This window comes from Trematomus bernacchii, unplaced genomic scaffold (assembly GCF_902827165.1).
Source record: "Trematomus bernacchii unplaced genomic scaffold, fTreBer1.1, whole genome shotgun sequence".
Classification (NCBI taxonomy): domain Eukaryota; kingdom Metazoa; phylum Chordata; class Actinopteri; order Perciformes; family Nototheniidae; genus Trematomus; species Trematomus bernacchii.
In genome coordinates this window covers 8985383-9012658 of record NW_022987567.1, presented here as the reverse complement: position 1 = coordinate 9012658, position 27276 = coordinate 8985383, and the positions used below count along the sequence as shown (strand labels likewise).

Below are 27276 nucleotides of genomic sequence, written 5' to 3'. Positions count from 1 at the left end.
TTCCATAACTTTGGGAAAAATATTGTTTTCCATAACTTTTCCAGGGCCTGGAATTAGCATTTTGAATTTCCATGACTTTTCCAGGTTTTTAATGACCGTAAGAACCCTGGGCTTTACAGACGCAGCGGCGGGTTTCGAACTGGTGTTCCCCAATGCCCAGCCCACTGCACCACTCCGCCCATCTTCACACCTCGAAGTCATCAAGGCGCTTTACAAGTACACATTACACACATATCATACATGTAACGGTCATGTACTGTGGACAGGAGCACATTCGGGTGAAGTGTCTCGCCCAAGGACACAACGGCCTGACGCAGTGGCGGCGGGGGCGGGTTTCGAACTGGAGTTCCCCAACGCCATCTGATGGTCAACGCACAGCCCACTGCGCCACTCCGTCCCTTCTATTGAAATACCAGGAAATTAAAGATTGATATTGCTTTAAAACAAGAGATATTGATTACCTTTACAGAAAGTGATAGAGGAGACGAGGTGAAGCTACTGAAGGAAGAAGATCTGAGATATTTCAAACATGAAAAACCACTTTTATTGGAAGTATTGACAGATATATCCTATTATATAGGACGATAAGAATCCACTTTATTGACAGAAAGAGGCAGAATCTAAAGGGGAAACCCAAACGTTATACAAACGGTATCAAAACGTGTAAAATAGAACAGTTTCTCATCATAGGTCACAGTTCATGGCATCTGCATAGGGGTCAAAGGTCAGAAACAGTCTTATTTACTGAAGCAGTGCATTTAGCTTTTAGTTCAAATCTCTCTTTTTTTTAATCCACTGTGCCATTATTACTTATTATAATTTCCTTTAGAATTACAGAAACAGAAAGACAGATATCCCTTATTAAATAAAAACATATTCTAAATACAATTTTAAATTAATTCAATATATATATATATATCACAACAAGGAGAAACATATCTTCCGAAGCCACTGCATAAAAGATAATTTAACAAGTCATTGCTGTACATTACATGAGTGTTTTCCAGCAGGAGTCCATTAGAAATCACAAAGCGTTTAAACCAGGGGGGAAGAACTCCATTTCGTCGCGGGCCACATCAACTCAAAGGGCCGGTTGTAACGTTAAGACTATATAAATAAATAATATTAATTATTACATGGCTTAGTTGAATACTCGATTCTGATTGGTCAATTCAGAACACGTGACACGTTGTTAATCCAGAACAGACAGACCGCTGCCAAGGATTTATTGACCGTTATTAAGGACGCTCACATCTGCAGAAAGAAGTTTGGTCGATTGAACTGTATACAGTTTGGCCGACAAGAGGGACAAGCAAACAGCGGAGAAGTAACGGGGCAGAAACCCTGCTTTTTACGCAGCGGTCCAGACATAGACATCAAACAGCGACACATATTCAGTTGCCAGTTACTTTGGCATTAGGGCAGGGATATCTAGATACTTCCCAAGGTTTGACATCATGAATTGTGCTACTTTTAGAGCAAGCAACGATGTTTTCAAATCTGTAATAAAAAAGCTCCTCAAAAACGCTATCGAAGCACTTCCTGCCGTTGCTACGTAGTTCAAACAGTAACAACGGACTATTTTTCTTAGCGGATGCATGTCATTTTAAATAAATAATAGCGTACTATTTTTTAAATCCATAAAAACATTTTCTAAATCTATAAAAGCATTTCAATTCATATTGGGAATCATATCGTTACTTTGTTGAGAATGTGGCCGTGTGATAAGCGGGAAGCGACTTGGTCATTACTCTTCATGCAGATCTAGATCCCTCCGCTTCGCGTCGGGCTCCTGTCGGATGTTCTTTTCCCCATAATGACCGCGTTGCTGCACATTATCACTTACTTAAAGTGGACCTATCATGCTATATTTGAATAATATATTGTAGGACCATACCTATATAAGGCATATTTATACGTTTTCTTTTTCAAAATACCAAACAGATCATGCATTTTAGCCATGCCTCATTTCGCTCAATTTTGCTCTCCTCCACCCTGTCTTTGCATGCGCTGCAGCTGACCACGCCCCCCTGCAATCAGATCAGTCTGTATCAGATCCGTTGCAGCCCCTTTTTTAGAGATTTGGGTATGGAGGAAAAGAGAGAGGGTTGTGTTTTCTGACACTTGGTGAGTTCCCTGGAACACCGGGGACACATATTCATGTATAAAAGACGTACAAAAGTGCATTTTACATGATAGGTCCCCTTTAAATAATGTATTATATATTACATTATTGCCTCTGCATTGGATTATTATCAGTTCTGGTAATAACTTCATAATTAACTACGTCTGAAAGCAGAAGTCTAGGGCAAATAATTGCAAGTCTCTCCAGTGCGCATGTCACAAACTGAGATGCATTGTGGGACATGTAGTTTATGGGCTTCTGTAAAGCGACATGTACAATTACACCCATTGTATATTATATTCTAAAATGAGTTGACCCCTGACCATGACCCCTGGTTTAAACCTTAAATGAGATTTCAGGATAATTCATCAAAAAGATATCTGAGATAAAGTGACAGCTGCGTGACGACGAGCGTGTTCTCCTGAGAAGCCCCGCCTCCTCTTCCCTCTCATTGGACCACACAGAGGTCAGTATTGGACTCAGTGTGAGGTTCACTTTCAGTTTCTACTTCTCTGAGCATCCTGTTGTAATCCTCTGCAGTCACCCCCGTGTCGTATGAGGGCGGCTCCAGATTCTGCCTCAGCTCCATCAGCTGCTCTCTGCCGTCACTGGGGGGCAGATTACCCAAATAATACTGAGGGGAGAGCTCCACCAGCCTGAAGAGAGAGAGAGGGGGAGAACAGAGAGGATTAGTTTACAGATTAGTGAACCCAGAGTACACCAAAGTAGACGTCTTTGGGGTATAGTATACGACCTAACTCCCTTTCAAACCAACATCATGATTTAATTTAAAGGTCACCTATCATGCTATTTTTAGGCAATAGCATAGGTCTCAGATATATACAAATATATAAAGAACATGTCTATGAAGTGTTTTGCTCAAAATACCAAACAGATCACCCATTCTAGCCATGCCTCATATCCCTCTATTTCACTTCCTGTTTCAAAAGTGCTGATTTGGGGTATAAAGCTTTAAATAAAAGGAGGGGTCTGAGCTCATGCGGGACCCGGCAGCTACTGTCTAAACTAAATGCTGCCGTGATGAAACGCCATATCATGGATTATCAAGGATTGTTTCTGAAACAGTATGGAGCTCAAAGGCTTTCTCTCTTGCCGGTTATACCACAAGGTGAGTTCCTTTTTATTTCCTGCTTCTTCACACACATGCTCTCCAGTACAGGTTAGCTCTGAGTGTTAGCGATGCTAATGTAAACACCGACCATATTACGTCCAAAACAGTCGGGCATTGTTTCTGATAGCAACGTTTCTGATGGGGCCGTGGGTCCACATTTCAGATATTACGTCATATCGGACGCAAATCTGGATCAGCTCCGTTGTTCCCCCGTTTTTAGAGATTTGGGTACGGAGGAAAAGAGAGAGGGTTTTATTTTCTGACGCTGCGTGAGTTCCCTCACACACCGGGGACACATGTTGATGTATAGAAGACATCAAAAAGTGCATTTTGCATGATAGGTCCCCTTTAACACATAAAAAAAGACCCTGTTTGCCCAGAAATAAGAATTCTAAAAAGTTAAAACTACTCCCTTCCCGGTCACATCCGAAAGGCCAACACTCTCAAAACACACTTATTCACTCTTGCTTTCAAACTCTGATCAACAAAGATTTGGACTAGGACTACTGTTTATGTTTCTTCTTTGTACTGTTTTCTGATTTTATGTAAAGTTTCTTTGAGCACCAGGAAAAGCGCTATAAAAATGTAATGTATTATTATTATTATTATCAATCTCCGTGTTGACTCACATCTGAGGGTGCACTTCGGAGGCGATGCGGATGCAGTTGTCGCAGGAGATGGTGAACTCGTGGTAGAGGACCCAGCTGGGGGGGGCGGGGCACGGCTGGAGACTCAGGTAGGAGGAGAAGGGGTGCAGGTGAGCCACGTGGCGGTGAGTCAGCAGGAGGTAGTTCCCTGAGCCGTCCACATCATGAGCCACCTGAGAGGACAACAACAACATCAACAACAATTATCATCAACACAGCAAGAAGATATGGGGAGATTGATGTGAAAAATGAAGACATTTAAGTCAAGCAGGTTTGATCACATAACCCTTATATATTCACATATTGTGGGGGTGTATAAGAAATACTTTGCCACAAAAATGTAACCTCGAGGAACACTGGGTGTACCTGGTCTACTGGTTTATCATACCCATGTTACACCAATATCATACTGTAATTACACCGTTATTACACCTAAACTGCACTGTTTTTAGACCAATATTACACTGTTATTACACCTAAACTGCACTGTTTTTAGACCCATATTACACTGTAATTACACCGTTATTACACCTATACTGCACTGTTTTTAGACCCATATTACACTGTAATTACACCGTTATTACACCTATACTGCACTGTTTTTAGACCATATTACACTGTAATTACACCGTTATTACACCTATACTGCACTGTTTTTAGACCAATATTACACTGTAATTACACCGTTATTACACCTATACTGCACTGTTTTTAGACCCATATTACACTGTAATTACACCGTTATTACACCTATACTGCACTGTTTTTAGACCCATATTACACTGTAATTACACCGTTATTACACCTATACTGCACTGTTTTTAGACCCATATTACACTGTAATTACACCGTTATTACACCTAAACTGCACTGTTTTTAGACCCATATTACACTGTAATTACACCGTTATTACACCTAAACTGCACTGTTTTTAGACCAATATTACACTGTAATTACACCGTTATTACACCTATACTGCACTGTTTTTAGACCAATATTACACTGTAATTACACCGTTATTACACCTATACTGCACTGTTTTTAGACCAATATTACACTGTAATTACACCGTTATTACACCTAAACTGCACTGTTTTTAGACCCATATTACACTGTAATTACACCTATACTGTATATATATCTTAATGTGTGCATGTGTATAAATGTGTCTGTTGATTGTGTATTTTTATACATATTTGTATTTGGGATAGTGGGAAACGATATTTCGATCTCTCTGTCTGTACACACAAACTAAAAGATTGACAATAAAGTTGACTTTGAGACTATATTCCTATGCCTCAGTTTAAAAATGAATAAACAGGGTGTTTACCTTGAGGAAGAAGCCTGAGATGAGAGCACGCTTGATGTTGGTGCAGTTGTCCTGGCATCCGAAATCAGGCGGAGAAACAGGAAGTTCTATTCTCTGCATCACCTCCAGAAGCTCCGCCCTGATCACCACAGCCAATCGTAAGGCTGCGTGACTCAGAAAGTTTGTCGTGCACCACGCCTCGTCCTGGTGATCTGCAGTAAAACCACACAGACAGTTCAATAACTCACAGATATACAGGAAATGTTAGTGGTGCAGTGACGCGTCCTAAAACCCGGAAGTGAGTTAGCATTTTAGCACTTCCTGTTCCCTGGTCTCAGAGCCAATGGGATCTCTCCATAGGATTTTGGAAAATAGCTGTAAATAAGGTCTGTGGTTGAGACACATTGAAGAGATGGATCACGTTTTGTTCTAAGACATTAAATCCATCAGCAGTGACCCCACTGGTGATTTCTGAAGAGTTGACGTGTCTGAAAAACGATGGTTGTTACCAAGGGGCTGAATAGGACTACAGAAGTCGTGGAGGTCGTTGTACGTCATTACGCCGAACACGTAAACACTCCTCTAAGTTAGTTTGCCCTGTTCTGCTTGAAAGCAAGTCCCTGCCTCCTGCAAAGTGTTCAAACAAACGCTTCAACTCGTACCATTTAGAATCTGTATGTTTGAGTATGGATCTTAAGTTGGCGTGACGTTGAAGTCGTGCTGCTGTACTCGGCTGGAGTTCCTTTATAGCATAACGTTAGCATTTTGCTGCTAGCGATTAGATTTATGATTAGAAAATTATAAAAGTAGGGTAGACATGTGGAGATTATCCGGCTGAACAAAACGTGCATTTATCAAACAGGTTAGTTTTCCACAGATCTTATTTTTTACAATATTCCAAAATCCTATGGAGAAATCCCGTTGCTTTTTTGTCGAGGGAACCAGCCGCTTACTTCCGGGTCGGGCTACAAAAATAAGTCATCACTGCACCAGTCAGTGATGATCAGTCATGTGTGTTGTGTGTCTTTAGGCGAGTCTTCCCTAGTTCCTCGTCTGTTTACTTTTGGTTTGTGGTTTCTTGTCTGCATATTTCTGGATTTCCCTCCTCTTCACTCACTGTGTCCTCAAAGTGTTCTTGGCTTGTTAGTAATTTTAGTTTGACTTTGCCCACTCCTCCAGTTTTATTTAGTGTTTATTTGTACCAGCTTTAATTTAAAGGGGACCTATCATGCAAAATGCACTTTTGTACGTCTTTTATACATGAATATGTGTCCCCGGTGTTCCAGGGAACTCACCAAGTGTCAGAAAACACAACCCTCTCTATTTTCCTCCATACCCAAATCTCTAAAAAAGGGGCTGCAACGGATCTGATAAAAACTGATCCAGATTTGAACACTGTCCTGACGTCAGGACGGTGGCGCTACGGCTATTGGGCCAACTCCACCAATCAGGAGGAGACAGCCACGGCCATTGCCGTTCAAAAGCGCTGGAGACGCTGTAGTACATATGCCAGGCCTGTAGGTGGTGCTGTTCTCACTGAATCAGCCCTTGCTAAAACAGGGGTAACATTTTTCAAATTGAGCAAAATGAGGCATGGCTAAAATGCATGATCTGTTTGGTATTTTGAGAAAAAAAAAGTATAAATATGCCTTATATAGGTATGGTCCTACACTATATTATTCAAATATAGCATGATAGGTCCACTTTAATAAAGCTTGCCTTGTTGTCGGCTCTTTAATTCTGCATTTTGGTCCCGATTCCCTTTCCTGTGAAAGTACAACTTGAGCCAGAACACAAGGGAAGACGGGCCTAAATACACACAAGACTGGTCACCAAGACAAGAGGATGAAACACAACAGGTGATGAAGTGAAGCATTACGTACTCTCCAGGTAGGTGCTATAGATGTTGATGAGAGTCATGTGGTCTCCCTCTGCGTGCATCAGGGGTTTCCACTGAGACACCGCCTCCTCTCTGCTGGGCTCCACTGTCACAAAGCAGGACGGAGCTGCAAGAAGACACATTATTCACAAAGGGTTGTTAACATCTTATCAGTTTGTCTTATAACTCCTTATTTCAAAATGGTATGGGGCTGGGAAGCAGTGTCAGACTCGCAGCTTGCGTAAAAAATCCATTGGACTATTTATTTATTTATTTATTGATTGATTTCTTGAACGTTTATCACCAAAAAACAAAATATGAAAACAATATCAACTTGTAGCTTAAACTTTAGCACCAGATCCCATTCATCTGTTTCACTGAGACTAATGGCGCATTTCCACTGCAGCGCGTAGCACGGTTTAAGCGTGCCGTGCAAAACCCGGCCCGTTTTTGGTTGTGTTTCCACTAGGCGTAGTTCCGGCTGACGGGTACTTTTTCACAGTTTTTCTGGCTCTCCAAAATCCAGGTTCTTTCCGGGCCAACAACCGGGCTGAGTATGCTAAACTAGTGAGAGAATCGCTGGCAAGGGGGCTACAACTACAACAAGATGAACATATTTGACCGTGATTTAATTGTAATACACGTTTCAAAATGATGCCAAAGTAACAACATACTGATACCGGTTAGTAAAAACCATGAATTAATGCTTTGACAAGTCTGCGTGTTTTCTAAATGGAGATCGGCTAAGCTAACGTTGTAGATGCTCCGACCGTCCACACTCACAACAACGGCCTATACAGACATAAATAAAGCAGCGACTGTATTCACCATGACACAGGCAGTCTGTGGTTTGTACTTGTTTAACTTTTGTCTAGTTTCTGAACGTATATGAGGAGCTGTGAGCTCTGAGTGCTAACAGCTAACGGCTGATGTTGGTTCTGTGGTTCTTATTGAAGATGACGTCACGGCTCCGCCTACACTGCGTTACTATAGTTACTGCCCCAGCTACTAAACTGTAATGGAAACGCAGCATTAAGTGAGCCTGGCCTACCAAGGCCTAACTATACCGTACTAAGCCGTGCGAGGCCCTGCAGTGGAAATGCACCATAAGTACCTCCAACTTAAAACTTTAGCCCCGCCCCCATCACCTGAGCAAGGCGAACCTCTTGCTGCAATAGAAAAATGCATTAATAAAAGTTGCAAATGGATCAAAATGAACTTAAATGCGGCTCCTACAAGGCTAAGCATCTTTGTGAAAGTGAATGGATTTCTTTAAGAACTTTTTTTGTTTGTTACAAACAATAATACAGTACAATATATCTTTCAGTCACATTTTCAGTTTTTCCAGTTGTATCGATACAATCCTGAATAGGTTTCAAGTATTAGACAACCAGTAACAGAGTACGACTCCAGGGCTAACAAAAAAAAAATGTAATAAAGATGGCCTACCTTAGAAAGTAAGAATAATAAATAACAAATAATAGTAAATAAACTAAAATAATAATGATGGAAAGAGAATACAAAAGGTGTTAACAATTCTTACTGTATTAGTAGATGCATTACAGGGGCCCATCGCTTAAAGTGAATGGATTTGTATTATTGTGCTGTGATGCAAGTCAAATTTCAGACTTGATCTGACCAATAAAGTATTATCGTATCGTATCGTATTATCAACCGGTTGCCTCGCTGCAGTTACCTGTGAGCATGGCAGCGATAGTGAGCAGCTCGTCCACACAGTCGTACTCGCAGGCAGCGATCAGAGCTTTGGCCAGAGGCGGCTCCAAGGGAAGCTCCGACATTATGATGCCAACTTCAGACAGATTACCATCATCATCCAGCGCCGCCAGGTAGTCCAGATCCTCCAGAGCCTGCATCAGAGCCTCAGGGGCTGGGAGAGAGGGACACATGGAGGACAAATCAATATATAGGAGAGAGCAGAGATGGCAAAAGTACACACATCCTTTACTCAAGTAGAAGTACAGATACTCGTGTTTAAAAATACTCTGGTGAAAGTAGAAGTACTGACTAAACTTCTTTACTCAAGTCAAAGTAAAGAGGGCTTTGAAATGTACTTCAGTAAAAAGTACCCATAACTAGCAGCTGTTTTAAAGAGTACCTGACCTCCCTTTATATTAATAGAACAATAATGTCATTGTTAGCTAATGAATGTTTCCATGCTGAACAACGGCAACATGACAACGTTTTCATTGGTCCCTCTTCTTTAGAGAAGACCAGGAAATGATGGATACACGGATCGTGTTCAAATCAATAGGCACGCAATGACTCTAAATAATAATGATCACGCCACCAAACACACATTCAAACTAAAGGAACCAGCCTGTTTGGAAAATGTAAGAAGTAGAAAGTACAGGTATTTGGGTTCAACATGTAAGAAGTAGAAAGTACAGGTATTTGAGTTCAACATGTAAGAAGTAGAAAGTACAGGTATTTGGGTTCAACATGTAAGAAGTAGAAAGTACAGGTATTTGTGTTCAACATGTAAGAAGTAGAAAGTACAGGTATTTGAGTTCAACATGTAAGAAGTAGAAAGTACAGGTATTTGGGTTCAAAATGTAAGAAGTAGAAAGTTCAGGTATTTGTGTTCAAAATGTAAGAAGTCAAAGTAAAAAGTCGTCAGAAAAATAAGTAGTGGAGTAAAGTACTGATACCAGAAACATGTACTTAAGTACAGTAACTAAGTATTTGTACTCCACTACTTCCCACCTCTGGTAATATGGTCTTATAATTCAACTCCAAGAGACGCACTTTGCTGTAAACTGCTGTAGGAGTGCTGGACTTCGATCCTTTACCCCTGCGTAACATTCGCTAACTGGTGCCTTTATGATTTTGGCCGCGACACTCCTTTTTATTCTTGCTCTACAAAACACTTTTTTGTAAACACAGATACCTGGTCTGTCCAGGAACTTGCACTGCCCCATGTCTGCGATATCCAGCCTCTTGAGCAGCAGCACCAGGTGGCTGAGGTTCTCCTCCTCTACCCCCGGACGATGAGCCTCCTCCATCCCCTCGTACAGAGACTGGGGGTAGAGACGGAGACACAGACCTGGAGACACACAAGGAGACACTATTTAGTAGGGATGGGAACCTGAAAGCAAATGTATATAACACCCCACACACACTCAGACACTCAAATCCAGCACCAGACACCTTTGTACGCTGCTATGAACAGTCTTGCACTAATGTACATTTCCCAAAGATATTGAAGTGACTGTTATTTCGTATATTAAAGTGGACCTATCATGCTATATTTGAATAATATAGTGTAGGACCATACCTGTATAAGGAATATTTATACTTTTTTTTTTTCAAAATACCAAACAGATCATGCATTTTAGCCATGCCTCATTTTGCTCAATTTGACCATTTATAGCTCTGTTTTAGCAAGGGCTGATTCTGTGAGAACAGCACCATCTAGAGGCCTGGCATATGTACTACAGCGTCTCCAGCGCTTTGGAACGGCAATGGCCGTGGCTGTCTCTTCCTGATTGGTGGAGTTGGCCCAATAGCCGTAGCGCCACCGTCCTGACGTCAGGACAGTGTTCAAATCTGGATCAGTTTTTATCAGATCCGTTGCAGCCCCTTTTTTAGAGATTTGGGTATGGAGGAAAATAGAGAGGGTTGTGTTTTCTGACACTTGGTGAGTTCCCTGGAACACCGGGGACACATATTCATGTAGAAAAGACGTACAAAAGTGCATTTTGCATGATAGGTCCCCTTTAAAGTAGTATAGTAAATGTAGTATAGTAAATGTAGTAAATGCAACTTCTGGTCCAGGTTCTCCACGCCTAGACTACTGCAACAACCTCTGCAGCTCATCCAGAATGCAGCGGCTCGTCTGGTCTTCAACCTTCCTAAATTCTCCCACACCACGCCGCTCCTCCGCTCCCTGCACTGGCTTCCAGTAACTGCTAGAATCCACTTCAAGACACTGGTACTTGCGTACCATGCAGTGAATGGATCTGGCCCTTCCTACATCCAGGACATGGTTAAACCGTACACCCCAGCACGTGCACTCCGCTCTGCATCATCCAAACGGCTCGCTGCACCCGCACTGCGAGGGGGACCCAAGTTCCCATCAGCAAAAACACGTGGGTTTGCTATCCTGGCTCCAAAATGGTGGAATGAGCTCCCCATTGACATCAGGACAGCAGAAAGCTTACACATACGGCGCAGACTGAAAACTCATCTCTTTCGACTCCGCTTCGAGCAATAACATTACTAACAAAGCACTTATATACTAATAAAGCACTGGCTTATCTAAAGCCTGTTGAGTAGCACTTGAAATGTTTCGGCTCTATGAAACCTGATGTACTTATATGATTCTGTTTTCTTCAAGTTTGTATCTTCTTGGTCGAATGCACTTATTGGAAGTCGCTTTGGATAAAAGCGTCAGCTAAAAGCAATGTAATGTAATGTAGTATAGTAAATGTATTATTATTAGGTTTAGGTGGGCACCTGGTATAATTATATATATTGGGGACAGGTGTTGGGTGGCACCAGATTGAGCATTTGTTTTTTTACCAGGAAAGGCTTCTGGAGAAACTTGTTCATTGTGATATTGTATTATTGGGATACAACAAGATAAATGCACAGAAGATATTCTTGCCTTGACATTGAACATTATTCCTGCGTAAGATTCACTCACTGGTGCCCCAGCTGCAGTTTTAGTTTAATTTAAATGTTCTGTTTTATTTATTTGTTAAAGGTCCCCTATTATACTGTCTTTCATCAATATATCACAGGTCTCAGATATATCCAGAGCCTGTCTCTGATTGGCTGAAACACCAAACAGATCATTGCAGCATTACCCATAATCCCCTCTGTTTCAGCCCTGTTTCCAAAGTGCTGATTCTCTGTCTGTTACTTTAGATGAAAATAAGGAGCCCCTCCCCACGCCCCTCTGAGAGAGATTTGGTTACAAAGAACTCAATGGTGCTCTAGGAGGAGATTCAGGTGATAAGGTGGGGGGGGGTTACCTTGGTTGCTGATTGGCTAATGGTTACACAAGACAAAACATCGTTATGACATCATCAAGTGGCCAAAATCTGATCAGCTCATTTTCAGACAGGTTTTTATAAAAATGGATCAAAAAGAGAGAGAATCTTTGTTCCTGAAACTTTCAGAGTCTCTTTACACAGAGGGGACACATGTTGATGAAGAAGAGACATGAAGAAGAGGGGACACATGTTGATGAAGAAGAGACATGAAGAAGAGGGGACACATGTTGATGTAGAAGAGACATGAAGAAGAGGGGACACATGTTGATGAAGAAGAGACATGAAGAAGAGGGGACACATGTTGATGTAGAAGAGACATGAAGAAGAGGGGACACATGTTGATGTAGAAGAGACATGAAGAAGAGGGGACACATGTTGATGTAGAAGAGACATGAAGAAGAGGGGACACATGTTGATGAAGAAGAGACATGGAGAAGAGGGGACACATGTTGATGTAGAAGAGACATGAAGAAGAGGGGACACATGTTGATGTAGAAGAGACATGAAGAAGAGGGGACACATGTTGATGTAGAAGAGACATGAAGAAGAGGGGACACATGTTGATGTAGAAGAGACATGAAGAAGAGGGGACACATGTTGATGTAGAAGAGACATGAAGAAGAGGGGACACATGTTGATGTAGAAGAGACATGAAGAAGAGGGGACACATGGTGATGTAGAGGAGACATGAAGAAGAGGGGACACATGTTGATGTAGAAGAGACATGGAGAAGAGGGGACACATGTTGATGTAGAAAAGACATGAAGAAGAGGGGACACATGTTGATGTAGAAGAGACATGAAGAAGAGGGGACACATGTTGATGTAGAAGAGACATGAAGAAGAGGGGACACATGTTGATGTAGAAGAGACATGAAGAAGAGGGGACACATGTTGATGTAGAAGAGACATGAAGAAGAGGGGACACATGTTGATGTAGAAGAGACATGAAGAAGAGGGGACACATGTTGATGTAGAAGAGACATGAAGAAGAGGGGACACATGTTGATGTAGAAGAGACATGAAGAAGAGGGGACACATGTTGATGTAGAAGAGACATGAAGAAGTGGATTTTGCATAATAGGTGACCTTTAAGCCGCGACAGAAATGACCTTTGACCTACCTGGCAGACGGCTGTTCACCCTTTCAGTTCTCATGTCGGCCTGGTGTTTGCTGATCGTTCTCATCACCTGTGAGTTAGCTCGTATCTGTGTGTTGTAAACCTGTGGTCACAAGTGGAGATGTCAAGTTTTCACCGTTGTATTTAAAGCACTTTACAATAAGAACAAGTTTAAAATAAAACAAAACAATACAAGCAAACATTGGTTAGAGAAAATAAATCTAAAGATCTGAGTACTTCTCCCACTTCTGCCTACTACGGAGGATATCATAAGGCCTTGAGGCAATCAGATGTAAAACACAATATTTATGATTGATGAAAGTAGTAACTCGGTGTGATTTGACTCAAACGAACTTACATTTTTTAGTTGAAGGCCTGTGTCTATGACGTATCGAATGGCAGGCAGGGAGAAGGACGCCTCAGCGAGTGAATCACAGAGGACCACCTTCCTCTTGACCCCCTCAGAGCTGTCTTTCTCCCCCAGAGCAGACGCTTCAGGGTGGGATTCATAAACCCTCTGAGTCAGACTCCCCAGTCCAGAATGCAGAGAGAGAATCCTGAGGGAACCGAGCTGAGGACTCAGAGCCAAACACTCCTTCTCCAGCAGCGCTGCACACACTTCTGCTTCCTACACAAGAAGAGAGGGAAGAGAACAACTACATTGACCTACTTTAAAGAGTCCTCTCCTGCTGATGTTCAGGTATATATCAGTATGTAGTGTCTCTACTTTAAAGAGTTCTCTCCTGCTGATGTTCAGGTGTATATCAGTATGTAGTGTCTCTACTTTAAAGAGTCCTCTCCTGCTGATGTTCAGGTGTATATCAGTATGTAGTGTCTCTACTTTAAAGAGTCCTCTCCTGCTGATGTTCAGGTGTTTATCAGTATTTATTACATGGCTTAGTTGAATACTCGATTCTGATTGGTCAATTCCCTGCTCTACCATGTTCCACAGAGACAGACCTGTGTGTGTGTTTCAATGAGGATCACCCAGAGCAGATCAGTATCACCAGAGAGGACTTTGACTTACAAATGTAACCTAAACTAGCCCAGGCTCAAACTGTAGACTCCACCCTCAGGACTGACAGAGTCCAGCAGGTGTTGACATAAAGGGAGTGTAATGTGAGTTTGATATACTAAGTAACATGTAGTACCTGTGCACTGGCCAGAAACACCATCACATCTCCCTCCTCCCCCCTGCGGTGCAGATCCAGCACCATGTGACATGCAGCCGTCGCCGGCTCCTTCCCAGCAGAGAGTTCCCGATACACCGTCTCCACCTTGTTCACCTCCACAGCTTTCCTCTCCTCCCCCTCCACCTCTCCACCCTCCTCCTGCTCATCACCAGGGGGGTCAGAGAGCACGGTGTCCAGGGAGAGGTGAGGAACCGATGGACCCAGGAAGGCAGAGAGACGAGGGGCCAGTGAGGGGTGAGAGAGGAGAACCACCCTGAAGTTTTGGGGTCTCTGACGACACACGTCACAAAGCAGACCCAGAAGCACGTCTGTGGGCACGGTGCGCTCCTGAAGCTCGTCCAAAACCACGACACCATACTGATGCAGCAGGGGGTCCGACATCATCTCCTCCAGCAGCAGGGTGTCACTCATAAACCTGGGGAAAGGGAGAGCAAAAAGAGATGAGGAAAGAGCAATTAGAAAAGTTAGCATAAGTTGCATTTGATTCAACGGTTTTATTGTCATATGCACAAAAGCTTCAGAGTAGAAATGGCAATGAAATTCTTCTGACCTGAGCTGCTCCAACAATGCAACATAATAAAATACAAAATAGTCTATATGTAAATAGAATAAGATATGTATAAGAACAGAATATGAAATTAAATAATGTACATTAAGACAAAATTAAATACGGTTTATTACGGTGATAACTATTTAGATAAATAAGTAGAATGCATTATAGCGTATGAAGACAATAGTTTAGAAATGGCTTGGCTGATTTGGACACTTTTGTAGTGGTTTTGGGGTTTATTGAGGAAGCTGAAAGCATTTCTGACACTTTCAGGATCACCAGAGGCAGTTTTAATCAGAAAGTGGCCATATTTGTACTCAGTGAGCAGATTTTGACTACAATGAGTAGTGTTGCGATCATTTGGATACAGAAAGCATTAAAACAAAATGTCCACGGTAGAGGTAATCATTTGTCATTTTCAAATAAATAAGCAATCTGTTCAATTAAAAAGATCCAGAGTCTAATTTATCTTTAGCTGACATTGTGAGAAGGGGTATTTGTGCTGCAGACTAATTCACAGAAACAGCTTTTAGCTTTTAGTTTGAACGCTTTGAGATGTACCGTGAATTAGCTTAATGGGAATATCCGAGGAGCCCCTGAACGCAGCATTGGCTGTGGTGGCACTATCCCATTCTAGTTTATATAATGAAGAAAAGAGAGAAGCAGGAAAGGACACAGGGATCCATTTTCAGTAAATACACGGCTATAAAACGTTTGCTGCCCACTGCAGGGAACAGAGAACAAAGAGTGAAGGTGTGGCTGTAAGAAAAAGAAAGACCGTGACACATTATGTTATAAAAGTAGTGAAATCGATCCAATCCATTTCCTCTGGGACAGGAATGTGTTGCACCTGTTTAATCCTCTCTCAAGCAGTCAGTATGTTATTCAGGAGGCTTCCTTCTGTATATGGAGCAGTATTTAAAACATAGTTCATAATTATTACGGTGCAGTTTATTTTAAAAGGTTAGTTTTTGTAATATATAATTTTGTTTTTTGCAATGAATTAGATCGATACCACTATCATGTCCATTTGTGAAGACGGGAAGGATACGATAAGATTACATTACATATCATTTACGACTTGAAATAAGTGCAAAAACCACAAAGAATCAAACTCTGAACAACAAGGATATAGATATATTCACTTCAATAATCAGGATCATACCATAGTACAGGGTATATGCAGGAATCCTGAAGTCAAACTTAAAGGGGACCTTTCATGCAAAATGTACGTTTTGATGTCTTTTATACATCAACATGTGTCCCCGGTGTGTCAGGGAACTCACGCAGCGTCAGAAAATAAAACCCTCTCTCTTTTCCTCCGTACCCAAATCTCTAAAAACGGGGGAACAACGGAGCTGATCCAGATTTGCGTCCGATATGACGTAATATCTGAAATGTGGACCCACGGCCCAATCAGAAACGCTGCTATCAGAAACAATGCCCGACTGTTTTGGACGTAATATGGTCGGTGTTTACATTAGCATCGCTAACACTCAGAGCTAACCTGTACTGGAGAGCATGTGTGTGAAGAACACTCATGCTATTTTTAGGCAATAGCATAGGTCTCAGATATATACAAATATATAAAAAACATGTCTATGTTTTGCTCCAAATACCAAACAGATCACCCATTCTAGCCATGCCTCATATCCCTCTATTTCACTTCCTGTTTCAAAAGTGCTGATTTGGGGTATAAAGCTTTAAGGAGGGGTCTGAGCTCATGCGGCACCCGGCAGCTACTGTCTAAACTAAATACTGCCGTGATGAAACGCCATATCATGGATTATCAAGGATTCTCTCTGAAACAGTATGGAGCTCAAAGGCTTTCTCTCTTGCCGGTTATACCACAAGGTGAGTTCCTTTTGATTTCCTGCTTCTTCACACACATGCTCTCCAGTACAGGTTAGCTCTGAGTGTTAGCGATGCTAATGTAAACACCGACCATATTACGTCCAAAACAGTCGGGCATTGTTTCTGATAGCAACTTTCTGATAGGGCCGTGGGTCCACATTTCAGATATTACGTCATATCGGACGCAAATCTGGATCAGCTCCGTTGTTCCCCCGTTTTTAGAGATTTGGGTACGGAGGAAAAGAGAGAGGGTTTTATTTTCTGATGCTCCGTGAGTTCCCCGACACACCGGGGACACATATTTATGTAGAGAAGACATCACAAAGTGCATTTTGCACTTAATGGGTTTCCATTTTGTCTGTTGGACTTAAATCAATCGTGACTTCATACTAGGGATGGGAATTTGAAGCAAATTTATTTTCGAATATTCGACCCCAAAATAATATGTAATAAACTTAGAAACCCCTCACATAAAAAAATAATGATTACAATAAAAATATTCATAACTCATATTCGAATACCTGAACCATTTTGAATATTCGAGTATTGGATGAATCATTCCCATCCCTAGTTTTTAAATATGCTTCCTTGCCTTTTTGCAATGAGTTAGATACCACTATCATGTCCATTTGTGAAGAAAGGAATGATAGGATGTTTCTGGTATCAGTACTTTACTCCACTACTTATTTTTCTGACGACTTTTTACTTTGATTTCTTACATTTTGAACACAAATACCTGTACTTTCTACTTCTTACATGTTGAACACAAATACCTGTACTTTCTACTTCTTACATGTTGAACACAAATACCTGTACTTTCTACTTCTTACATTTTGAACACAAATACCTGTACTTTCTACTTCTTACATGTTGAACACAAATACCTGTACTTTCTACTTCTTACATGTTGAACACAAATACCTGTACTTTCTACTTCTTACATTTTGAACACAAATACCTGTACTTTCTACTTCTCACATGTTGAACCCAAATACCTGTACTTTCTACTTCTTACATTTTGAACACAAATACCTGTACTTTCTACTTCTTACATGTTGAACCCAAATACCTGTACTTTCTACTTCTTACATGTTGAACACAAATACCTGTACTTTCTACTTCTTACATGTTGAACACAAATACCTGTACTTTCTACTTCTCACATTTCCCAAACAGGCTGGTTCCTTTAGTTTGAATGTGTGTTTGGTGGCGTGATCATTATTATTTAGAGTCATTGCGTGCCTATTGATTTGAACACGATCCGTGTATCCATCATTTCCTGGTCTTCTCTAAAGAAGAGGGACCAATGAAAACGTTGTCATGTTGCCGTTGTTCAGCATGGAAACATTCATTAGCTAACAATGACATTATTGTTCTATTAATATAAAGGGAGGTCAGGTACTCTTTAAAACAGCTGCTAGTTATGGGTACTTTTTACTGAAGTACATTTCAAAGCCCTCTTTACTTTGACTTGAGTAAAGAAGTTTAGTCAGTACTTCTACTTTCACCAGAGTATTTTTAAACACGAGTATCTGTACTTCTACTTGAGTAAAGGATGTGTGTACTGTTGCCATCTCTTCTAACCTGAGCAGGGTGTCGGGTGTGCAGCTGTCGTCATGAGACACGCTGTATCCCACCTCCAGGCCCAGACTCAGGTCCATCTCATCGGCCACACGCAGAGCCAGACTCACCGCCGCCACTGAAGAAGGCTGAGAGCAACACACCAGACCCTGAGAGAACTCATAGGAGAGAGCGTACTCCACACACCACTGAGGAACCTGCAGGGAGAGGAGGAAGACGAGGGGGAAGAGAATCAGAATCAGACATACTGATGGAGGACTCTTTAAAGTAGAGACATTACATACTGATATACACCTGAACATCATCAGGAGAGGACTCTTTAAAGTAGAGACACTACATACTGATATACACCTGAACATCAGCAGGAGAGGACTCTTTAAAGTAGAGACACTACATACTGATATACACCTGAACATCAGCAGGAGAGGACTCTTTAAAGTAGAGACACTACATACTGATATACACCTGAACATCAGCAGGAGAGGACTCTTTAAAGTAGAGACATTACATACTGATATACACCTGAACATCAGCAGGAGAGGACTCTTTAAAGTAGAGACACTACATACTGATATACACCTGAACATCAGCAGGAGAGGACTCTTTAAAGTAGAGACACTACATACTGATATACACCTGAACATCAGCAGGAGAGGACTCTTTAAAGTAGAGACACTACATACTGATATACACCTGAGCATCAGCAAGAGAGGACTCTTTAAAGTAGAGACACTACATACTGATATACACCTGAACATCAGCAGGAGAGGACTCTTTAAAGTAGAGACACTACATACTGATATACACCTGAACATCAGCAGGAGAGCACTCTTTAAAGTAGAGACACTCCATACTGATATACACCTGAACATCAGCAGGAGAGGACTCTTTAAAGTAGAGACACTACATACTGATATACACCTGAACATCAGCAGGAGAGGACTCTTTAAAGTAGAGACACTACATACTGATATACACCTGAACATCAGCAGGAGAGGACTCTTTAAGTAGAGACACTACATACTGATATACACCTGAACATCAGCAGGAGAGGACTCTTTAAAGTAGAGACACTACATACTGATATACACCTGAACATCAGCAGGAGAGGACTCTTTAAAGTAGAGACACTACATACTGATATACACCTGAACATCAGCAGGAGAGGACTCTTTAAAGTAGAGACACTACATACTGATATACACCTGAACAATTGAAGAACATTGAATATGTTTCTGTGTACCTGGGTGCTCTTCCCCGTCCCGCTGGCTGCACTGAGCAGCAGCATGTTGTGGCTCTCCATGTTCTCCAGCAGACTTTGCCTCAGCCTCCACACTGGGAACTGTTTCCTCTCCTCCAGCAGGGCGTAGTACCGTGAAGAAAAGGGCAAACCATCGTAAGGGTTCACCTCCAGGTCGCTTAATCCTTCCTCTTCCTCCCCTCCTTCTTCTTCTCTTCCTCCATCACCGCCATCATCATCCAGATCTCCAGACATGAGGGAGGATATGGAGAGAGAGTCCAGGGCAGAGAGGGACGTTTGCAGAGGCTTTTCTGGAGGAGAAGACATCCTCAGGGAAGTGGGGAAGTGGTGAAGTTCACAGAGAAGCTTGAGGTTACCTGGAGGGAGAGAAACAATAATGAAAACGAGTCAGAGGGTCCAATCTGTGCTGTATGTGGCCCCTGAACTCAAATGTATATTTGAATACATTTTCAAATAAATATAGAAACCAAACACAGTCTTCTTTGATATTTTTCTCAAGATATTTAAAATGCTTCTGTCGTATACATTTAATTAATCCATTTGATCATATGTAATCAACTTAGGCACCCCTCCCATAAAAGACCATTTAAAAAAAATCATATATTCATAAACTCATATTCGAATACCTGAATCATTTCGCATATTTGAATATTCGATGAATCATTCCCATCCCTAACAGAAACAGCTGAGAAGGAAAAGAAAGAACATGTCACCTGTGTTTCAGGTAGCACAAACATACATGTAAAGTTGATCCAAAGCACTTCCTGTCTCTGCTACAACATTTATTCGAGTCCCTCAAAAACAGACCCTTCACAGGAACCTGCAGCGCGTCTGGTATTTAACTGAGGAATGCTCGTCCCCACCCATATGCCACAGTGTGTGTGTGTGTGTGTGTGTGTGTGTGTGTGTGTGTGTGTGTCTCTTTCTGTGTCTCTCTCTCTGTGTGTGTGTGTGTGTGTGTGTGTGTGTGTGTGTGTGTGTGTGTGTGTGTGTGTGTATGTGTGTGTGTGTGTGTGTGTATGTGTGTGTGTGTGTGTGTATGCGTGTGCGTGTGCGTGTGCGTGTGTGTGTGTGCGTGCGAGACAGCTGCGGTGCTGGTTTATTCATGTTTGGACAGAAAGAACAGATACAAATCTAAAATAGTTCTTAGCTCCTCCTCCATTTGGCATGTGTCCTTTCATATTAGCATATCATGTATCTGTAATATAGCGAGTATCATTCCTCTGATGTGTTTTGGGGCGTATATGTTATACTACAATAAGGCACACATTCACAATCATTTGCTAAACTAACCAAAGTGCGCGGCACGACACGGCTTCTCTCCAGCGTCCTGGTTTCACTTCAGGGATGGGTCTGATTTGAATACACTCAATTCTGTTATAGATACCAAAGACATGCAAAAGAAGCCAAAGTTGTCAAATATCAGCTGCGGTTTTAACAAAAGCAGCCATATAATGACTAAAGTGTCTTTTATTCAACATTTGAGATTAAATATCACATATCTACACTTCAAAACTACGTAAGAATGAATGCTACAATGCTCATCAATGTACACAAAATGTATTCTAATCATATTACTCTTTGACTCCTGTAATGGGAAGCTGATGATTGACAGCGGGACTTATCAATTAGCTGCAACGTCAATCATTTTCATCATTGATATATCCATTTATTTCCCCAATTATTCTATCAATAAAGAAGCTGACCCTTAGAAATGTCGGGCATTTTTCTTTGACCAAAAATGATTATCAATTAATCGATTAGCAGAATTGTTGCTGGTCATGTTTACAATTTCTGCTAATCGTACAAATGTATTTGTCCCATTAACATCTATAACAGAATTGAGTGTATTCAAATCAGACCCATCCCTGAAGTGAAACAAGGACGCTGGAGAGAAGCCGTGTCGATACCTACAAATATCTGGGCTTTTGGTTGGACAGTAATCTGAACTTCAAACATCACATTGAAGTTCTAACAAAGAAATTGAAATTCACTCTTGGCTTCCTTTTCAGACTTAAATGTTGTTTTTCAACTTCTTGGACTATGGTGATACCATCTATGGATTTGCCTGTCCCACTGTTTTGGCCAAACTTGACCCACTCTACCATGCTGCACTGCGATATATATCAAATGCACCCTATAGGACTCATCATTGCACACTGTATAGCCTAACTGGATGGTCCTCACTTACTATGCGTAGGATGCAGCATTGGTTTTTATTAATGTATAAAGCCATTTTAGGTAAGCTTCCACTCTACATATGTGTCAGATTTGCCCCAGTTTGTGACTCTTACAACCTCAGATCCAGTGCCTGGATACGGGTCCAGGTACCTGCCTGAGGCTGGAAAAAGGAGTCTTTCTTATTATGGTCCTTGGTCTTGGAATGACCTTCAAATCAAGCCTCAAACTGAGGGCACTTGTCTCAATAGCATGTTTTAAATTGAAGTTGTCTGAGGTCCTCACCACCAGCTGCTCTTGCAGTAATAAGTAGTGCACCTTTCTTACTGTCCTAATGTGCACAAGTGACTGCTTTTTCGTCTTTTGTTTTCTTAGTGTATTTTATATGTTTGTGTTATGTGTGACGTTGCTGCCTTCTTGGCCAGGTCAGCATTGTAAATAAGATTTTATCTCAATGCTTTTTTTATCTGGTTAAATAAAGGTTAAATAAATAAAAATCTAGTTACATGCACTTTGTGAATGGCAGAGTATTACATTGATAACACGTGGCTAATAATACAAAGTTAGACATGAAATAGCAGGCAGCCGGTTCCCACACATGCTAGTCCTGTTAGCGGTGCACAGACAGAAGGCAGCAGGGTGATATTAAAACAAAACGCCTCATAAACCACATGTCAATAAGTCAGACCTGCTCTGCAAATAGGTGTTTGTTTTGAAATGATAAGGATGCTGGGAAAATAATAAACTAATACCCAGAGAGGCAAGAGTACACACATCCTTTACTCAAGTAGAAGTACAGATACTTAAAAAATACTCTGGTGAAAGTAGAAGTACTGACTAAACTTCTTTACTCAAGTAAAAGTAAAGAGGGCTTTGAAATGTACTTCAGTAAAAAGTACCCATAACTAGCAGCTGTTTTAAAGAGTACCTGACCTCCCTTTATATTAATAGAACAATAATGTCATTGTTAGCTAATGAATGTTTCCATGCTGAACAACGGCAACATGACAACGTTTTCATTGGTCCCTCTTCTTTAGAGAAGACCAGGAAATGATGGATACACGGATCGTGTTCAAATCAATAGGCACGCAATGACTCTAAATAATAATGATCACGCCACCAAACACACATTCAAACTAAAGGAACCAGCCTGTTTGGGAAATGTAAGAAGTAGAAAGTACAGGTATTTGGGTTCAACATGTAAGAAGTAGAAAGTACAGGTATTTGTGTTCAACATGTAAGAAGTAGAAAGTACAGGTATTTGAGTTCAACATGTAAGAAGTAGAAAGTACAGGTATTTGTGTTCAACATGTGAGAAGTAGAAAGTACAGGTATTTGAGTTCAACATGTAAGAAGTAGAAAGTACAGGTATTTGTGTTCAAAATGTAAGAAGTAGAAAGTACAGGTATTTGTGTTCAAACATGTAAGAAGTAGAAAGTACAGGTATTTGTGTTCAACATGTGAGAAGTAGAAAGTACAGGTATTTGTGTTCAACATGTAAGAAGTAGAAAGTACAGGTATTTGAGTTCAACATGTAAGAAGTAGAAAGTACGGTATTGTGTTCAACATGTGAGAAGTAGAAAGTACAGGTATTTGTGTTCAACATGTAAGAAGTAGAAAGTACAGGTATTTGAGTTCAACATGTAGAAGTAGAAAGTACAGGTATTTGTGTTTCAAAATGTAAGAAGTAGAAGTACAGGTATTTGTGTTCAACATGTAAGAAGTAGAAAGTACAGGTATTTGTGTTCAACATGTAAGAAGTAGAAAGTACAGGTATTTGTGTTCCACATGTAAGAAGTAGAAAGTACAGGTATTTGTGTTCAAAATGTAAGAAGTAGAAAGTACAGGTATTTGTGTTCAAAATGTAAGAAGTAGAAAGTACAGGTATTTGTGTTCAACATGTAAGAAGCAGAAAGTACAGGTATTTGTGTTCAACATGTAAGAAGTAGAAAGTACAGGTATTTGTGTTCAACATGTAAGAAGTAGAAAGTACAGGTATTTGTGTTCAACATGTAAGAAGTAGAAAGTACAGGTATTGTGTTCAACATGTAAGAAGCAGAAAGTACAGGTATTTGTGTTCAACATGTAAGAAGTAGAAAGTACAGGTATTTGTGTTCAACATGTAAGAAGTAGAAAGTACAGGTATTTGTGTTCAAAATGTAAGAAGTAGAAAGTACAGGTATTTGTGTTCAAAATGTAAGAAGTAGAAAGTACAGGTATTTGGGTTCAAAATGTAAGAAGTCAAAGTAAAAAGTCGTCAGAAAAATAAGTAGTGGAGTAAAGTACTGATACCAGAAACAAGTACTTAAGTACAGTAACAAAGTATTTGTACTCCACTACTTCCCACCTCTGCTCATATCGTACTACTTTGTAAGGTATGATGAACCACTATGTAGTAGACAAACATTTGGATACACACAACCGGTTTAAAATTAACGTACCTTTTGTCATGAGTTTAGCTGTGTGCACTTTTGAGATGGTGTTCACTAATCTCTCTGTATCCTCTCTATTCACAGGGTTTCAATCTGACAGGCTCCTTATACTGAAAACACATATCAGCTGGTCTATAAACTTTGACTGGTTTCCCTGAGTGAAGGTCATATTCAATAAACTCATTTAAAACTTTGCCTTTTTTGTCCAATCATTTATTCTCTGTTGAGTCATTCATACAGAAATATAGAAACATACCCGGTACAATTTTCTAACAAAAGTTTAAAGCCCACATATTATCCAGTAAATGATAATAAGAGACTGAGAATACCAGCAAGTATTCACATTTGAAAGAATGAAACAGGTGGGAGAAGTCCTCAGATCTTGTACTTGAGTAAAAGGAGAAGTCCTCAGATCTTGTACTTGAGTCAAAGTACAAGTACTCACATCTTGTACTTGAGTAAAAGTAGAAGTACCAGAGTGTAGGAATACTCTGTTACAGTAAAAGTCCTGCATTCAAAATGTTCCTCAAGTAAAAGTAGAAAAGTATTATCATCAAAATATAGTGAAAGTAGCGACAGTAAAAGTAGTGATTGTGCAGATTGGTCCATTTCAGAATAATATATATGATATGTTTTATAATGATTGATCATTAAAGTGTTCTCAAAGCTGGTAAAGGTGCAGCTAGTTTGAATTTAGCTGATCATTGGGAGTAGGCAGTGATGAGGATTATCTAATGAATTAGCAATGGATATAAGCTCAGTGGAATATACACTATGATTAAAATGTTATGGGCCAGAGAATACACTTGATTTTACGGTGGTGACTCCGGGCCAGAGGTGGGAAGTAGTGGAGTACAAATACTTAGTTACTGTACTTAAGTACATCTTTCTGGTATCAGTACTTTACTCCACTACTTATTTTTCAGACGACTTTTTACATGTTGAACACAAATACCTGTACTTTCTACTTCTTACATTTTGAACACAAATACCTGTACTTTCTACTTCTTACATTTTGAACACAAATACCTGTACTTTCTACTTCTTACATGTTGAACACAAATACCTGTACTTTCTACTTCTTACATGTTGAACACAAATACCTGTACTTTCTACGTCTTACATGTTGAACCCAAATACCTGTACTTTCTACTTCTTACATGTTGAACCCAAATACCTGTACTTTCTACTTCTCACATTTTCCAAACAGGCTGGTTCCTTTAGTTTGAATGTGTGTCTGGTGGCGTGATCATTATTATTTAGAGTCATTGCGTGCCTATTGATTTGAACACGATCCGTGTATCCATCATTTCCTGGTCTTCTCTAAAGAAGAGGGACCAATGAAAACGTTGTCATGTTGCCGTTGTTCAGCATGGAAACATTCATTAGCTAACAATGACATTATTGTTCTATTAATATAAAGGGAGGTCAGGTACTCTTTAAAACAGCTGCTAGTTATGGGTACTTTTTACTGAAGTACATTTCAAAGCCCTCTTTACTTTTACTTGAGTAAAGAAGTTTAGTCAGTACTTCTACTTTTACCAGAGTATTTTTAAACACGAGTATCTGTACTTCTACTTGAGGAAAGGATGTGTGTACATTTGCCATCTCTGCTCAGGGCTAATGTGATAACTAGACTTTCACTAAGCTCTCCAAAGCCTTTCTGTATCACAACACCATCTTGTCTTATCTCTGAATTTCATATTGTTCATTGTGTGCCAGCTGAGAGCCACACAGCCGGAAATACAACCTGAAACACAGAGACATGACCCACTCCAGATCTGACCTAAATGAGGAGGATTTGATATGTGATATTACTTTTAAACACATCCTTTTTGAGTAGAAAATAAACAAACGTAAAATATTAAAGGTGACCGTGAAGGATAAACATCTGTAGACTGTCTGACAATAATCACAATGAAGGTAGATACACAGACAGCATCTTTTGTTGGTTTATAATGACCTGTACACACCTTGTTTTTATTGTATTTTTCATGTATTCTTTGTTTTATTATTTCTATGTTTCATGTTTAGATGCTGTCGTGTAATTCCCTTGCGGTCTTTGTATGTGTATGTTAAAGCACTTTGTAATTATGTTTTGAAAGGTGCTGTATATTAAATAAAGTGTATCATTATTAGTATTTTGGTAAAACCGTGTCTTACCTGTTAAACATGAGGGCAGAGAGGAGGAAGACAGCTCTGTTGTTGTGTTTCTCCCGAAGCTAACAAACCGCCTCTACACACCGGACAACTGCTGAATAAAAACCCGGTAAAGGTAAAGTATGGAGGTCAGTTGTTCACGGTGTCTCTCTGAGAATCGGTACCGTCCTTCGTTATTTCCTGACAGCTGTTAATTTCAAATAAAAGACGTTAATGTTGGACCGTTGAGCTAGCTAGCATCCGCCATGTTTGTTTCTGTAGCTGTCAAACCTCGTGCTGCATTCAGGGCTCTTCGGAAAACACAGTTTCACATTAATGGGACAGATGTTGGTTTTTTTTATCGGTAAATTCTCCCGTAACTTCTCAAATAAATTCATCAGAGGTGGGAGTTAGTAAATGGGTTTAAGAAAATAAAGGGTAGGGAGGGAATGTACATGTTAATATTCAGTTATGTATTCTGTAGGTCAATTTGATTGAAACAGTACCAAAGGGGGCAACATGTGAACATATTACAATACATTAAAATAAAACCATCAGTGAAAATGAAATGTTATGTTGGTCAATGTTGTTTTCTGTTGTCTATCTATTCTATTGTCCCCTTTGGTACCAGTGGAGGTACCCGTTTCTTCAACATTGCAAGTACTTTCTGCAGTAGTTTCCATCTTAGTATGTATGTTGACATCAGGTTAGCTCTTAATTAAACCAAAATGCAATCATTTTAACCTTCCTAATATGTTAGGGAACTCGTATGTTATTTACAGGAACAGCTTTATGGGGTTTCGCAAAGCATTTGACTTGGGAATTTAAAATTGACATTTTAAAGTGCTCACCTTAATTC

The 27276-nt window shown here is 40.4% G+C and overlaps 1 protein-coding gene across 2 annotated transcripts; it reads right to left on the bottom strand.

Annotated features, from left to right (window-relative positions):
• Positions 1-2260: 2260 nt before the first annotated feature.
• dqx1 (DEAQ box RNA-dependent ATPase 1) lies at positions 2261-26718 on the bottom strand. 2 transcript variants are annotated; one of them, XM_034125765.1, is made up of 13 exons: positions 26442-26718; positions 20962-21042; positions 19651-20024; positions 18411-18604; positions 14381-14837; positions 13588-13857; positions 13233-13332; positions 10001-10156; positions 8789-8980; positions 7097-7219; positions 5235-5425; positions 3887-4077; positions 2574-2781 (listed from the first exon to the last, which is right to left on the bottom strand). In XM_034125765.1, exons 3-13 carry the CDS (start codon positions 19972-19974, stop codon positions 2574-2576), a joined length of 2406 nt encoding a protein of 801 aa, XP_033981656.1. In that variant the 5' UTR covers positions 19975-20024; positions 20962-21042; positions 26442-26718. The 2 variants fall into 2 exon arrangements, with proteins under 2 accessions (XP_033981655.1, XP_033981656.1); XM_034125764.1 differs by lacking the exon at positions 20962-21042 and having other exon boundaries at positions 2261-2781.
• Positions 26719-27276: the final 558 nt, after the last annotated feature.